This window comes from Nansenia antarctica, assembly GCF_963989245.1.
Source record: "Nansenia antarctica genome assembly, chromosome: 3".
NCBI lineage: Eukaryota > Metazoa > Chordata > Actinopteri > Argentiniformes > Microstomatidae > Nansenia > Nansenia antarctica.
This window is the reverse complement of record NC_137688.1, coordinates 12,697,815-12,714,694: the sequence shown is the minus strand read 5'-3', so window position 1 is coordinate 12,714,694 and position 16,880 is coordinate 12,697,815. Positions and strand designations below refer to the sequence as shown.

Here is a 16,880-nt window from a genome sequence, read left to right as displayed (position 1 = left end):
ACAAAAATAATTGACTTGTCTTCTTACTAATGTGCTTAGATTCTAACTACCAAAATCCGCTTGTTAAGTCTGACGTCAAAAGTGACGTTTAGCCATTTCCGAGTCCAAACCAGAAATTCCCCGCACCCGAGTACCTGTGAACTACAGCGGTAGAATGACAGTTTAATCGTTTTTTAGACTCGGATCTATTCATACAACAAGGGACACAGCACTTTCCCGTTGTCCCGATATTGTCAGGGTATTTGAGCCTCGGAAAAGCGCTATATAAATATAATTAATTTATTATTATGATTTCGGCATTTCGAAGACAGCGCCTCAGCCAACGTTGGACCCGGAAACACGTCACGACAAGCGACGTTTCTTCAGGACGTTTGTTTACTAGTTTCCATAGCAACTGCAAACCTCCCAGTCTGGTTGTTGAGTTTCGCCATGGCCTCTATTACAGAGGTTTACTCTTCTGTCTGCATAGAGAAACAAGTCCAACCTAATCGGTACATCTTGGACGTTTTGCAAGAGACTAAGGGGAAGACAGGGTAAGTGAAGTAGCCACCTTGTTAGCTAGTTTTTTTATATCTCTAAAATGTGTTGTAGCCTACATACATTGAATGGGCAGTAGACGGGCTATACATTAATCCACTTTCTGAATCTCGACCCGTCTTGTGTGAATGAATGAATGAATGGTCTTTATTGTCATTAATATAGTACAGGTACCAATCAACGACATTTGGGAGGGGGGGCTCCCCGGGTGCTAGGAAAAAAATACTAAAAACAAGAAGGGAAAAAGAGCTGGTTTACATAAATAAAGGCTATATACACTATCCACTATACTATACAAATAAAACGCTGTGTAGAGCTATCACCATGAAACGGTCTGTTGTGTAGAGCTATCACCATGAAACTGTCTGTTGTGTAGAGCTATCACCATGAAACTGTCTGTTGTGCAGAGCTATCACCATGAAACTGTCTGTTGTGTAGAGCTATCACCATCAAACTGACGGGAAATAATCGGCTGAAACGTGTTCAGAAGTTGACCGACGACGATGTATTTGCTCTCACAAGAACTCTCCTGAAACACGAGTCAGTGACAGGTGAGGAGGTGACAGGTGAGGAGGAGGAGGAGGAGGAGGTGAGGAGGAGACAGGTGAGGAGGAGGAGGAGAGGAGGAGGCGGAGGAGGTGAGGAGGAGGAGGTGAGGAGGAGGCGGAGGAGGTGAGGAGGTGACAGGTGAGGAGGAGGAGGAGGTGAGGAGGAGGCGGAGGAGGTGAGGAGGAGGTGAGGAGGAGGAGGAGGTGAGGAGGAGGCGGAGGAGGTGAGGAGGAGGAGGAGGTGAGGAGGAGGCAGAGGAGGTGAGGAGGAGGAGGTGAGGAGGAGGTGAGGAGGAGGAGGAGGTGAGGAGGTGACAGGTGAGGAGGAGGAGGTGAGGTGAGGAGGAGGAGGAGGTGAGGAGGAGGAGGTGAGGAGGAGGAGGTGAGGAGGAGGCGGAGGAGGTGAGGAGGAGGTGGAGGTGAGGAGGAGGAGGAGAGGAGGAGGTGAGGAGGAGGAGGAGGTGAGGAGGCGGAGGAGGTGAGGAGGAGGAGGAGGAGGAGGTGAGGAGGAGGCGGAGGAGGTGAGGAGGAGGTGAGGAGGAGGAGGAGGTGAGGAGGAGGAGGAGGTGAGGAGGAGCAGGAGGAGGTGAGGAGGAGGAGGTGAGGAGGAGGTGAGGAGGAGGAGGAGGAGGTGAGGAGGAGGAGGTGAGGTGAGGAGGAGGAGGAGAGGAGGAGGAGGTGAGGAGGTGAGGAGGAGGAGGAGGTGAGGAGGAGGAGGAGAGGAGGAGGAGGTGAGGAGGAGGAGGTGAGGAGGAGGTGAGGAGGAGGAGGAGGTGAGGAGGAGGAGGTGAGGAGGAGGTGAGGAGGAGGTGAGGAGGAGGAGGAGGAGGTGAGGAGGAGGAGGTGAGGAGGAGGAGGAGGAGGTGAGGAGGAGGTGAGGAGGAGGAGGTGAGGAGGAGGAGGAGGTGAGGAGGAGGAGGAGGAGGTGAGGAGGAGGAGGTGAGGAGGAGGAGGAGGTGAGGGGGAGGAGGAGGAGGTGAGGAGGAGGAGGTGACAGGTGAGGAGGTGACAGGTGAGGAGGACGTGGTGTGAGGAGACTTGCATCTCAAGTCAAGACAGTGGGCAGCAGCAGCTCCTTTCAGAGCACGAGAGGGACACATTTCATTCTGTGTTATCATCAGATCAGTGCAGATGACGGTGGAAATGACAACAGAGACATCTCGTGACGTTAGAATTATAAGGTTCTATCTCCATTTTTGTCAAAATTGAGTTTTTTACATAATCTGAACCATTAGGTGTTTATTAATGCCTGTGTGGTGTTATTTTTAAAATGTTGAAATTTTTGAGTTAGTAATTAATAAAATACAAGGGTTCCATCTCACAAAACATAATAGAATGTAAAAACTTTGACGCTCAATATCTCTGAACTACCCTAGACGGAGATAGAACCTTATCATTCTAAGCTCACGATATCATTGTTATTGAGAAATGCAGCTGTCAAATAATTCCGGCGTTTTTCTTTGATTGACAGGTCTGGATGTCAGGTACAACAACATCACAAACACAGGGGCGGGATATCTCGCTGACCTCATTCAGGTAAACAAGTCACACGACGTGTAGTTGAAAAGAACCAAGACTGACACAGTCAGACCCCCTACGAAGAAAACAAAAAGTTGCCTAAAACAAAAGATAGCCTAACTTAAATAACGAGAGCGGAACTAACATGTTAGGGAAGCGGTATGGTGACTATGGTGTCTTCACCGAGTGTGTCTACTAAACATCAATGTGTGTGTGTGTGTGTGTGTGTGTGTGTGTGTGTGTGTGTGTGTGTGTGTGTGTGTGTGTGTGAGAGAGAGAGAGAGAGAGAGTTTCATGGATAGACGTGTACATCAAACATCTAAAAGAGGGCGTATACTTCTAAATGCATGGTAATCTTCTGAGTCCAAGTACCAGACAATAAAATGCAGTTTAGCGTCTAACCAGAAGTGCAAATAGTGATTTAGTTTATTTACAGTTATGGAGTGATAATTACAGTATGGTAAGTACAGCAGGTAGTAGCCTAAGTATATAGAAGAGATGGATAACAGTAAGGTATGTACAGTTACGGTAGCTATGTACAGTATGATGTATAAATTAGAGACGTAGGCTACAGATTATGTACAAAACAATATGTGCAGGCAGCCGTATCTGACCGCATGGAGCTTACATTGTAGGCTAAGTATCAAACAACATAGAGTAATTGAATTGGTTCAAAATTCTGAAAAATCACACTTACAAATACCAATTTCAGCATCAACTGAATGGACAAATACATTTCCCATGTAAAAGGAAGCAAGCACTGTGCTACAAACAACACTAAATCGTTTACTATAATCAGCAGCAAGCTTATTTTTCCAAAACCCATATGACAATGGGATCTTTCATCACTATCTAGACCTATATGTTCAGAAAAAAACCACAAAGAACTACAAAGGGGAAAAAATAAAGAGATGGCCTGTTTTCCTGCCCTGTTGGAGTCACAGTGTTTCAGAGAGGTGGGTTGTTCAGAGCGTTACACTGTGGGGACAGCATAGCTAGTACTGAAAGCGTGCTCATCTGGTCCAAAAAGGATGGTGGAGATAAAAAAAAATTGCCAGTAAACTTCGAGAGCTATGTGGAAGTGATTTGAGATTAATTGAACACTAACCTCCTTATGCATCGGTGGTGGATGACATGACCCTAGATCCCTGCACTAATGGGTAACTTACCTGGAGCTACTTAATCACCTTCACGTTAATGGCATGTATGTGTGTTGTCCCAATGTGGTTGGGTCAGTGAAGCCGCGGTGTTGTTTGTGTTGAACAGTTGGTCAGATGATGTGTTTCCCCACCTAGGCTTCCCCCCCCCCCATCTCTATTGTATGATTCTTTTCTTTTCTTCTTTCAGGACTCATCTCTATGCATTAGGCTACATGTTATTTCTATCTAGCCTTCACCGATAAATCTATTCATGTGCATAGAATCTTGAGTTAGTGTATATAGCCTACTTGAGACACTGATTGCTTTGATTCATGTATTTATGACGTCATTGTAATCCCAGTCAGGTGTGCTCTCACGGGTGCTATCTATTCAATTAGCCTACCTGACTATTTAATGGCTGTCTTGCACTGTATGTGTGTATTTACGGCCGAAACCGCTGTCCTATTAAACCACAATTTGATGCATATGGAACTTGAGTGTGCTTCTACTTCTTTTAATGGTGTTGAACAGGAGAACACGTCCCTGCTCTCTCTGGACCTGATGGGTAATGACATACTGACTGACGGAGCGGAGCACCTCGCCAAGAGTCTGCATGTTCGTACAGACACACTCCACATGCATCTACTGTACTGTAGCCATCCTGTACTGAAAGTCTTTAGATTACAATAATATGTCATAGATTGTCATTTATACAATACATCTCTCTTTCTCTCTCCCCATCTCTCCCTCTCTCGCTTTCTCTCTCCCTATCTCTCTCTCTCTCTTTCTCCCTCCCCATCTCTCTCTCTCTTTCTCCCTCCCCATCTCTCTCTCTCTCTTTCTCCCTCCCCATCTCTCTCTCTCTCTTTCTCCCTCCCCATCTCTCTCTCTCTCTTTCTCCCTCCCCATCTCTCTCTCTCTTTCTCTCTCCCTATCTCTCTCTCTCTCTTTCTCCCTCCCCATCTCTCTCTCTCTTTCTCCCTCCCCATCTCTCTCTCTCTTTCTCTCTCCCTATCTCTCTCTCTCTCTTTCTCTCTCCCCATCTCTCCCTCTCTCGCTTTCTCTCTCCCTATCTCTCTCTCTCTCTCTTTCTCCCTCCCCATCTCTCTCTCTCTCTCTCTCCCCATCTCTCCCTCTCTCGCTTTCTCCCTCCCTATCTCTCTCTCTCTCTCTCCCTCCCCATCTCTCTCTCTCTCTTTCTCCCTCCCCATCTCTCTCTCTCTTCAGTATAATGATGCCCTGCTCTCTCTGAGGTTGACTGGTAATAAGATAGGGAACAGAGGAGCCATGCACTTTGCTAGCATGCTACAGGTCAACACTACACTGCAGGAGCTGGACATGGCTGACTGTGACCTGGTAACACGCACGCACGCACACACACACACACACACACACACACACACACACACTCTCTCATACAGCGTTTTCATGTATCTCTCTGTAGGGTACTCAGAGTGTGATAGCATTTGCCATCGTGTTGGACAGCAACAAGAGTCTTCGCTCTGTCAACCTCAGCAGACCCCTCCTATTCAGCCACCAGGTATACACAGACACACACACACACACACACAGACACACACACACTGTCCAGTCCTCAGGTAGAGATGGACAGTATTTCCTCAACCTCTCTCTTTCTCTCTGTGTGTCTCTCTCTCTCTCTGTCTCTCTCTGTCTCTCTTTCTCTCTCTCTGTCTCTCTTTCTCTCTCTGTGTCTCTTTCTCTCTGTGTCTCTCTTTCTGTCCCTGTGTCTCTATTTCTCTCTCTGGATCTCTCTGTGTCTCTCTTTCTCTCTCTGTCTCTCTCCCTCTCTGTGTCTCTCTTTCTCTCTGTGTGTCTCTTTCTCTGTGTGTGTCTCTTTCTCTCTGTGTGTCTCTCTTTCTCTCTATCTCTCTTTCTCTCTGTGTGTCTCTCTGTGTCTCTCTGTGTGTCTCTCAGGAGGAGTCAGTGGTCCACATGTCTCACATGCTGGTGGTGAATAAGTGTCTCCAGGAGCTTCACCTAGGGAAGATGCAGATGACTGACTCTGGTCTGGAGAGACTGGCTGAGGCCCTCAGAACGAACTACACTCTACGATACCTCGATCTACGATGGTACGCACACACACACACACACACACACACACACACACACACACACGTATGCAGTCTGTGCACACATGAACTTCACATTCTCTCTCACACACACACACACAAACATACACACACACACACACGTTCTCTCTCCTCTCTCTGCAGTAACCATGTGACCCGTGATGGGGTGAAGTGTCTATCAAAGGCTCTGAAACAGAACAGAACCTTAGAGATCCTAGACCTGTCATCCAATCGGATTGAAGACGACGGAGCCCGGTACCTGAGCGAGGCTATCTCCCTGCCGACCTGCAGCCTGAGAGGGTGAGTCACACACACACGCACACGCACACGCACACACACTCCCAATCCTTACCCTCAACTACAACTGTTCACCCATATAACCCTAGGGTAAGAGTGACAGATTTGTTAGGCTCTTTTCCCTCCCTCTTCCTTTTAATCTCCATACGGACATTTTTTAATCTCCATCTCATCATCATCTCCCTCAGGCTGTCCATCACTAGTAACAACATAGGCAGTTTGGGTCTGGTGTCGCTGGCCCGAGCCATGCAGACGACCACCACACTCACACACATCTACATCTGGGGCAACCGACTAGAGGAGCCCGTCTGTCAGGTAACACACACACACACACACTCTCTCTCTATAACCCTTATCCCTGACATCCTTGGTGTATAGGCATTAGAATCCCACTCACTCACTCTCTGTCTCCCCTCTTGCCTCTAGGAGTTCAGCCGTCTGCTGGCCAGCGGTCGTCTGGCGGGGGACCAGACAGACGTGAGCGTGTACGAGGTGGACGGCCGTGTGTGTCTGGCCGAGGTCTTCCACGGTCTGAGGAGACACTACTACTGGACGCCCTGCTACGGCCTGGACGGAGACCCAGCCAGCAACGCTGCCCTGGCGCTCACAGCTGGCCCCAACCCTGCTGTAACCCTGGCCCTGGCCCCCTCACACACCAAGGACCAGCCACCAGATCCGGTCCCCCTTGCCTTGCTAGCCTCTGGTCATTCCTGACCATCCTGTCACCCAGAACGCTATCTATTTCTCCTCCAGGATTGTTTGAGGCACTACTACACAATTACCAAAACGGCTATCCTCATTTAAATGTGGTTTAATACTGTTTGTGTCAGATAAACTAGTTTATGTCACTTGACCTGGGTTGTCTGTCTCCTGAGTAATGTTTAGAATTAAGATTGAAAAAAAAGACTAAGATTTAAGTGAGATCAGCGGTTTAGGGATGTCAAGTTTCATTTGGTTCCCGGAGCAATTCATTCATTTGGTTACTGGTTCCTGTAGGCTCTTTAATTGTAGTACACCACACTAATAGTTATGGCAACAATCAGGGAGGCAATTCATATGTTTATTTACACTGTGCACACACACACACACACACACACACACACACACACACACACACACACACATACAGCGTTGTCATGTATCTCTGTAGGGGACTCAGAGTGTGATAGCATTTGCCATTGTGTTGAATACAAACAAGAGTCTTCACTCTGTCAACCTCAGCAGACCTCTGCTCTTCAGCCACCAGGTATACACACACACACACACACACACACACACACACACACACACACACACACACACTCAGTCAGTCAACACACCTGCTGTCCAGTCCTCAGGTAGAGATGGACAATATTTCCTCAACCTCTCTCTCTTTCTCTCTCTGTGTCTCTCTTTCTCTCTCTGTGTCTCTGTGTCTCTGTGTGTCTCTCAGGAGGAGTCAGTGGTCCACATGTCTCACATGCTAGTGGTGAATGAGTGTCTCCAGGAGCTTCACCTAGGCCCCGACTCTGGTCCCGTGGTTCGTGACCGCTGTGCTATAAGATTAATGTAAATTCCACATATTGAATGTAAATTCCACACATTCACCACTGTTAACAAATAGGCCTACTGTTAACATCTACAATTTGGAGATATTATATTTGAGAAGTGATTTTTCCTAGCATTTCCTAGCATTTCGCATTTTTTATAAAAGTGTGAATATGTGCAAAATATGTGCATACATTACAACATCGTATCTGGTAGCCTACTGGACTGGGTTGCACCAATTTGGCGTAAGTCTAGTAGTTACTAAACCCCTAGTTGTTACTAGCTAGTTTCAAACTAGTTGTTTACTAATTTCAGTTGCACCACGCCAATCTTTTGCCAATCTTAGCTAGTAAATACTCAGTTTTTGTAACAGTTTTTTGTTTCTCTACTGTAACATAACCAGGTACATTATTATTATTAATAATAATAATAATAATAATTACAATTTACAATACAAATACAACAATTGGGGGTCCCTCACAAAAATGTGTACTGTATAACATGATAGCCATCTATGAGCAATGCACTGTATATAAGATGATGACCAAGGGTCTTTCTGCTGCTGACCATGAGTCCTGTTGATGGAGCCCAATTTTCTTTTAGAGTCTGTAGGCTACTGTGTTTGTTTATTAACATTCATAAATATGATATATTGTCTGAATTTTTGTCTTCTTTTATAAAATGTAAATTATTTTAATTTCTTGTGCTTGTTTATTATGAACAACATGTAAAATTGCAGGAAACTACTACAAATAATTGGGTGGGAGAGAGGGGCCGCCGCTGCCAAAACGTGTACAGTTTTGGGTCGCTCCACCGCTAAAAAAATCTCACTCCAAACTTTTGGTGAAACTTGGCAGCCCTGCAATTGTATTAACATAATTAGTCTCTACCGCGTCTCTAAGTATAAATGTACATTTGTAATGACACGATTGTATATGCTACTTGTATATTCTAGTTGTCGTCTACCGCTCCAGCAGGGGGCGCCTAATGCATGTGCCCACAACCTGGTGCTGCAAAAAATGTAATCACATCTGTCTGTGTGGGTGTAATTCATGGGTCAGTTATTCTCGCAATTCGAAAGAATATCATTTAGTCTCACATTGCACAGAATATCATATATCACCTCGTGCTTATGTATTGTTCACATGCATCCGTTGAGGCTACCAATAGGGGTGTGGTCATACCGTTTGTAGGCTACCTACCTGGCACATCATCTGGAAAGATCATGCTCTTATCAAGTGTAAGAACTTGAGTTATTTAATCCAAAAACAGAAGTTGTGTAGGCCTAATTGGTGAGAATAAGGATCGAGGACCCAATCCATGCAGATTACATGAACTCTTATCTGAAGACGGCGGTCAAACGGTAAATTGACTTCTGGACTAAAAGGCTGAGACAATAAACACTGTTGTACCTCAGGTGACCCACCTCTCCGGTCACCGTCCTCCTGACCGCGGATAACGGAGTGAAACGGGATTCCCCCTAAAATGGAGGCGGCAACACCACGGCAATGCGTAATACCACCCCAGAGACGCAACGCAAACAACACTTTTTCCTCCTGAACTCCTCCCTAGCCCTGCTTAATGCCCTCCCTCCGATTTCCACCTCGCCTTCTTTCTTGTCCTTTTTATTTAGCTCAGCTTTTGCAAGTTGCGACATTTCCACTTTCACTGCTGCTTCATATCGCCTTCCCGCATTTTTTTTGTTTTGTTTTTACGGTAACTGCAGCTTGCATCGTGTTTGGAAAACAGTATCACATTATTGGTAAACGTGGTGGAGTAAGTGTGTCCAGATCTCTTTTTTTGCATGCACTAACGTTCGCCTTAAAGCTAAGTAGGGCCTTATGAATTGTTTTTGAATTGGCGAAATAAGTAAGGCTTAAATCTTATCATTTTACAGTTCGTCTGCAGTATCACGTTGTAATAAATGAGAAGACATCGTGTTGCAGAAGACAGGATTATTATAAGAACAGCCCTGACCGTGTCGCACAGGTAAGAGACTGGCGCAGTTGACTTCCACCTGGCCCCCTGCCTCCTTATTGCGCACTACAACATCGCATGATCGCTTAATAACATAATAACAGGTTTATTATAAGTCGGTTAACAATGTCATGTCATTTGAACAGGCACTGCCTCTCATTTAAACCCACTGTCTTTCTTTGCCTGTTGCTGGGTCGTTATACTCATATACAGTAAGCACAGTAGGATTATAGAGTGTTGAAAATATAGTCTATCGTATACACATTTTGACCACTGACATTAAATGTCTTACGTATTAGGACTACTCCTGTAAGGCCATCGTCATTTAATACTGACCTGAACATGGGAGTGTAGAATATTGCCTTGATCACTAAATGGTCGATTCTGATTTATAAACCTATAGATATTATAAACGCATGCGTTCACCTGTCACCCTGGGCAAAATATGCACAATTCTACATTGTGTTGCATCGTGTCTGATAATAGGACCGATATAGTTTGCAATCGACGAGTTTGCAATTCGACCTGTTCCATTACATCCATAGGCACACCCAAGTGCATTTCACAGGTCCTTTTTAAGAGCAAGGGAACTGTAGATTACCAATAGCAACTCATCACACAGAGCACGTTTTTGGAATAGCCTATTATTCATTGTTACACTGTTACTCCCCCATTGTCACCATGTTCAGCAGAGCTGGTAATAACTGTGGTATGGTAAGGACATAGGTGGTTGTGTCTGCTACTGTCATTAACGTGTGCTTCTCCAAGCCTAATTAATTTCCTTGTCTTGTCCTTACTGATACCTGGGCTTATTGCTGCTTCTTAGTGCACTGGTATTTATTATAGAATGTTCCTGAATATGTCCAAAAGCTCAATTACAAGCATGGCTAAAATCAAGCCTACTAGGTATAATTTGTTTTATTGTTGTAATTTATTTAACCTTGTTTTATTTCTAGCCCCCCCAAAGAGCCATTGCTTTTTGGCCAGGCTGCATTTGTAAATAAGAATTTGTTCTTACATGTTTGCCTGGTTAAATAAAGGTTAAATAAAAAAATAAAAATAATGGCGTAGGAGGAGGGGACAAAATGCCATGATGCAAAACACCTGAAATGACACTCTCTTGTACTCAGATACACGCACACACTTGTTGTCCCACCTGCTGATTCATGCATTGGCAAAATAGCCCACACCTAAATGCTCCCATAGGTTGCCCCATTTACTGTGTAGGTTATATGAGGTGACTTTACCTCAGTCACCCTTATCTCTGTTAAAGTGGCATTCCACCCAGTGAAGGGTTATTTTCAACGTTTCACCAAACAGGAACCAGGGCTCAAGATAGGCAGATAAGGGGGTCACATCAAAGTCATGTAGCTCAACTCAACATCCATGGCCCTAGTCTGCTCTTGAACACTTGTTTTTACTCACTGGGCATCAATGATATGCTTTTTCGAGTCGATGCGATTGCCTTGCCTCATTTAACAGCACGGCGAGTCTAGACTTGTTTATGTGCTCGCTTTCTCTCGGCGGCGGACTCTGCACCCGTCGAGCTAGTTTTCTTTAGCTCCATATAAACACTGATAACTGCCACACACACACACACACACACACACACACACACACACACACACACACACACACACACACACACACACACACACAGTGAGGTTACTGTACTCCTACACGTGTCCTCATTTCCCCCCTCACTAAGCAGATTGCCCCAGATGCTATGTGTTTTTTTTATGGCGCAAAGACAACATTTCACTGATAAAGGAACAAGTCACCAAATGTGATGTAGGCTCTACAATATTGATTTAGCTATAATATCTACTTATGCTCACACGGCTCGCAGGCTGCAAATATCCATTATCTGACTATGGGGCTTTGGAACAGGGTATAGGTTAACATGAAAAAACCAGTGGATCAGAAATGGATGAACGCTAAATGCTTAAATGGACACATTTGTCCTCATTAAACCAGATTGATTTCTCGTCGTGCTAGAGCCTATGTCTCAATTGCTCTGACATGAAGCGTTAGTGTATTGCTTGAATCCACAATTGTGTCAGTTTCTAAGTATTTGCAGCACATCATCTCTACCTACTCTATGCTTTGTAGGCTAGGGCTATATGTTGCTGGCTGGGTTTGTGTTTTTGTGAATGGTTCCAGTGGTGCTGTAATAAGATGAAGAGATTAGAGATACTTAACCTAATTACTCTGCGTCCTCCCTCTGGCTGTGGGCTTTCACTCTCGTTGTGACCCCTACCTACCTACCCTTGTCTTCTCCTCCACTTCACTCTCTTTAATCAATCACCTGATCATTCTGGCATCCGCTCTTTTCCCCCTCTCTCTCTCATATATATCTCTCTCTTGTAAGGTGTTGTGAGGTAGGCTAATTGAAGGTCTATTGTAGGTACTGTAGATCCATGGACCATGTCTAATCCAGACTATCACAAGCTCTCCCTCTCTCTCTCTCTCTCTCTCTCTCTTTCTCCCTCCCTCTCTTCCTCTCTCTCTCTCTTCCTCCCTCTCTCTCTCTCTCTCTCTCTCTCTCTCTCTCTCTCTCTCTCTCTCTCTCTCTCTCTCTCTCTATTTAGTGATACCAGTCACGTCTCACTCTCTGTTTCGTGTGGGCTACACTGAGCTGACAGGCGTGCAATACATTCTGATGTTTATTGGTAGGATGTATTTCTTTAAGCATGAAATGGCGGTGTTATGTGACTTTTCTTGGACCAAGGCCAACCGTCATTTTGAGATCTTATCACTCAGTCGGCTTGCTCAAGGGCTTTTTACACAAAATAAAATAGCATGCATATTTTGAAGCTTCTGCAGACCCGCTTTCTGGTCTGGCGGCCTTGTCGTTTTCTCAGTCATCGGTACTGTATTTCCAGCTTTGCCTCGTGCTCCGAAAAAAGGGGGACTGGACAGTTTTTCTGGACGAGTGCAGCAGAAGGGAGGGTCCGTGGGGAAACTCCTGCCCCCCGCCTGAACCTTAAAGGAGCCGGGGTTCCAGAACAAGGTCCTGGGCTCTGTGTGCGTGAAGCCGGGATGAAACGCATGTGTTGCGTACGTTGCCATGCTGGATTAGCCTTGGGAAAATAAGGAAGCATGTGGTTTAATGAGCTAGCTAACCCCCCACCTCTACACACGCACACACACTTAAAAAGGATTCTCAGAACATTGTCTTTGGAAGGAGGTTGGTGGTCCAATAACTGCTGTCTTTTGTGAACACGTTTGGTACAATCAGCAGACCCAGAGGAGTATGTTCTGAGTTGTCGTCATTTACTTATTCATAACGCCACGACATGGGCACTCTATTTTTAGCTGTCCCCATTGTCCTACAGTCTGTCTAGTAGTGCTCGGTTTAACACAGAGACACAGTTTTACTGACAGACTCTTGTAAATAAATCAGCTGATTGTGAACATAAGTAGGCCTATGCCTGTCGCTTCTGGTGCAATAAGTAGGCTACTACAATGAGGTACGTGAACGGTAACACCTCAGTGGATAACTGACGTGAGGCGGGGACGTCCTCTGTGTAGGCGGTGCCCAGGGTCACCATACCTGCCGATGTCAGCTCTCTGGTGTGAAGGTCAGAGGACGCCACGATGTAGCCTAGTGGTGCTCCATCTTTAATTAGGGACGCAATGCGCTTAGAGTCAACAGCAACCTCCCACACACACACACACACACACCCCATCACTGTCCCACACACACCCTGACCTCTGCCTGCTGACTCCTAGAGTCCCGCCCCCCCCCTCCCTCCCTCATTGCAGGCAGCAGCAGCTTGGCTCACACGGCACTAAATCCTCCATACACCTTCAACACATCACTAATGCATCGCTTCCACATTTCAAATCCAACTCATTTGGCTGGAGCAGAAGAATAATCCCCCCAAAATCCAGAAATATTGATTTATTGACTTGGATCATGTAGCAATCTCAGGTCCAGTGGCCAGCTAGCCTCTGATACCGCCATGTTGGGTTGTGTTGCTGTTCTTACTCCTCTGACTCTGAGACAGGTGTTGTTAAATAAGGTCAGAGGTCATGTTTATACAAGAACTCATGGCTAAAACATTTGATATCTGATACCAGGAAGTAGCCTTGCTTGTCTGTGGCGAGACTGCTTGACATGTTTTATACACACAGTTGAACACACTGGTGAACGTATTCCCACATTTGAGCTGTTCATTATTAGTAACTCAGTCTCATTGCTCACTAACATAGAATGATACAACTGGTTTGGAAGCAAGCAAACACAGGAACACACACACACACACACACACAGTCACTGTCTATCTCCCATTTACAGCCGACACACACACACACACACACACACACACACACTCACTAATGCATGCCTTTTTCACCTTCCTAGTCTCTCAAAACCACTCTTCAATATTCTGAAGGACACAATGACAGTGTGTGTGTGTGTGTGTGTGTGTGTGTTAGTCTGTGTGTGTGTCTGTGTGTTAGGGATGGACGGTTTCCAATTATTGAAACCGAAAAACCGTCAGAGAGTTAACCGGTTAACCGAAAAATACAGTAAAAAAAAAAAAAAAAATGTAAAAAACAAAAAAAACAAAAGAGCGCCAATTTCAAATAATTGAGCCCTACTGCTACAATACACTCATGTCGAACACCATTAAAACACCGTAAGCACAGTCGCAACACATTTAGGCTACTTAGTTTCACAAATATAAGTGGAAAGGCAGACTTTTGTAAGCTACACCATACATGAAAACACATGAACACTTAACACACCAGCTCCGCTGATCCAGGGTGCACGCCTGCACGGAAGATCATCTCTTGGAACAGCGTCTTCATTGAATGAACTGCTTTCTCAATATCTTGGTTCTTAGACAAAGTTTCAGCTGCTGCTCAATGTATTTAAATATTTGAATACTGCTCAATAATCACTGAAATATTAGACTTAGAATTATGCAGTGAACATACTTAAAGCTTTTCATAAAAACCACATGCCGCGAGACTGACTCGTCCTGAACTGTCGTAAGTCAATCAACAAAGAATGCCCCATCAAAATAAAAGTGCCCATGGTAGAGCTGTCAAAATAGAGCTTTCAAAATAAATGTACTAATACAGATAGAGATAAATACAGAACTACCTTTGCGTCACTAAGTGACCGCGTATCTTCTGAGACATGCGTTCTGTCATCACTTTCAGTAGCGCCTTCACACACAGTGGCGCTGTGCACAAACACTCTTGATCCGTATAGCTCTTGTTTTATTATATTGTGGTTTAGTAAATACTGCACTTGGAGTTACATTCAATGCATGATTTGTGCTATAGAACATAAATAAAGTTTGATTGATTGATTGATATCAAATCAAATCACATTTTATTTCTATAGGGCATTTCTCACAAAAGTGACCCAATGCGCTTTACAGAGAGCAGCGAAAATGATCTTATTAAATGTAAGCGAGTAATTGTAAAAAAAACTTTCCTATCTACCAATAACTGAAGGCAACTATCTTTCCCATAGAGTGATTCGTTACCCTTAAATATAATCCCAATTAGATATTAATCCTCAGTTATTCTTCACAACTGACCAAACCTCTCACTCATTGCGCGGCAGATTCAGACTGTATCATTGTTATTTTCACACACGACAAACATGTGACATGTTCCAGTTTTATTCTTATTCTATTTTATTCTTCTAAAAAAATAAAAAAATAAACGGTTTCAGACGGTTTTGATAAAAAACCGTTTCTATTTTTATAAACCCCGGTTTTCGGTTTAACCGAAAAACCGTCCATCCCTACTGTGTGTGTGTACGTGTGTGTGTGTGTACGTGTATGTGCGTGTGTGTGTGTGCACGCCACAGTACAGGCTGACCTTGTTGAGTCAATATGCGTTCTCTCCTCCCTCGTCTCTTTTCTATGTATATTTACAACTGCTCCTGCAATATCAGCCCTGTCTCATCTCCTCCCCTGCTCCATCCATCCTCCCTCCTCTCCTCCCTTCCTCACACTTCTCCACCCCTGTCCTCCTCACATTTGATCCCTTCTCCTCTTCCTCTCCTTTTCTCTTTTTTCCTTTGCTGCATTGCACAGTCCCACAGAAACCACTCCCAGTCTCTCTCTCCCCGTACACAAATCCACTATTGTCAAGCCAATGCTATGCCATCTGAGTTCACATAGCTGGTGTGCGCTGCTCGAAATGGGCTCGGATATGTGGCTTATACTGTGTGCTTTCTGTTCAATTATTCAAGCGCTATTATCCTGATTAGTCCCACAGTGTGTTGAAGGAACTGAGGGATCGGCGGGGCCAGCGACTGCTCTTGTAGAGGTGGGCAGAGGGCCTGTGTGGAAGGGGGAGGCCGGCGGAGGCAGAAATCCTGTCGGATACCGTTCCCCATTCCGTTCCGTGGGTTCACAAATCACAATGAGCCCCCAGTCCTCCGAATTACGGCCTCCACTGCCGTGTGGCGTTGTGAGCGCGGGCTATTTCAGGCCTGTTTATGATCCTGCGTTCTGACACGACTTTTCGTGCTCTGCCTCTGTTGAAGTCCCTAGAGTCCCTGCATGCTGCATAACAGGGTAGCAGGCCTGCTAGTTACACATTAACCTATTAAACCTGAAGGTGTTTCGATTCTGTTCGGCAGGAGCGGGCGTCCGGCCTTTTCAGGGGCCGTACGCAGCAGGGCGCCCGATCGGGTGTCGTCAGTGTTTTTTCACTCTGATGCAGGAGGGTCGCGAGGTGGCTAGAGGGGAATGACACCGCTGTCTTTTGATGCCTAACCCGTTTGGTAAAACAGCAGACCCAGAGGAGTATGTTCTGAGTTGTCGTCATTTACTTATTCATGACGGCCCCATGACACGGGGGTACTCTATTTTTAGCTGTCCCCATTGTCCAGACAGACAGGAAGTCTGTCTGTAGCGCTCGACTTAACATAGAGATACAAAATAGTCTCGCGGGACAGAACGGCTGGGATTGGCCGCTGTTTTTTTTTTTTTTTTAACCTTTTAAATCTCCTCTCTCTAAATAAATCTGCTGGAAAGCGTAATGATGCCCATATGGTGGTGGACTCTACAGTGCACCAGCCACTAAAAGGTCAGTGAGTGCCTTCTGTTTCTACCGCAGGCAGGCAGACAGGATGCAGTATGGATTCTATTATAGCCGCCATTTTGGGTCTGGCAAAGAGCCCGGTGTCCGGTCTGTCGAACTGACAATCAGTGGTCGATGGCGGAAACTGCGCGCCGTTCTGTGTCTAGTGTGCCTGAGCGTCAGGGAGG

The 16,880-nt window shown here is 45.4% G+C and overlaps 1 protein-coding gene across 1 annotated transcript; it reads left to right on the top strand.

Annotated features, from left to right (window-relative positions):
* Nucleotides 1-429: 429 nt before the first annotated feature.
* lrrc34 (leucine rich repeat containing 34) lies at nucleotides 430-13,215 on the top strand (the record flags this gene model as incomplete). The annotated part of the gene is made up of 12 exons (XM_080526931.1): nucleotides 430-533; nucleotides 976-1,103; nucleotides 2,557-2,621; nucleotides 4,274-4,357; nucleotides 4,970-5,098; nucleotides 5,187-5,282; nucleotides 5,678-5,832; nucleotides 5,977-6,132; nucleotides 6,318-6,444; nucleotides 6,556-6,756; nucleotides 7,562-7,648; nucleotides 13,168-13,215. The coding sequence occupies 12 exons, from the start codon at nucleotides 430-432 to the stop codon at nucleotides 13,213-13,215; spliced, it is 1,380 nt and encodes a 459-aa protein (XP_080383057.1).
* Nucleotides 13,216-16,880: the final 3,665 nt, after the last annotated feature.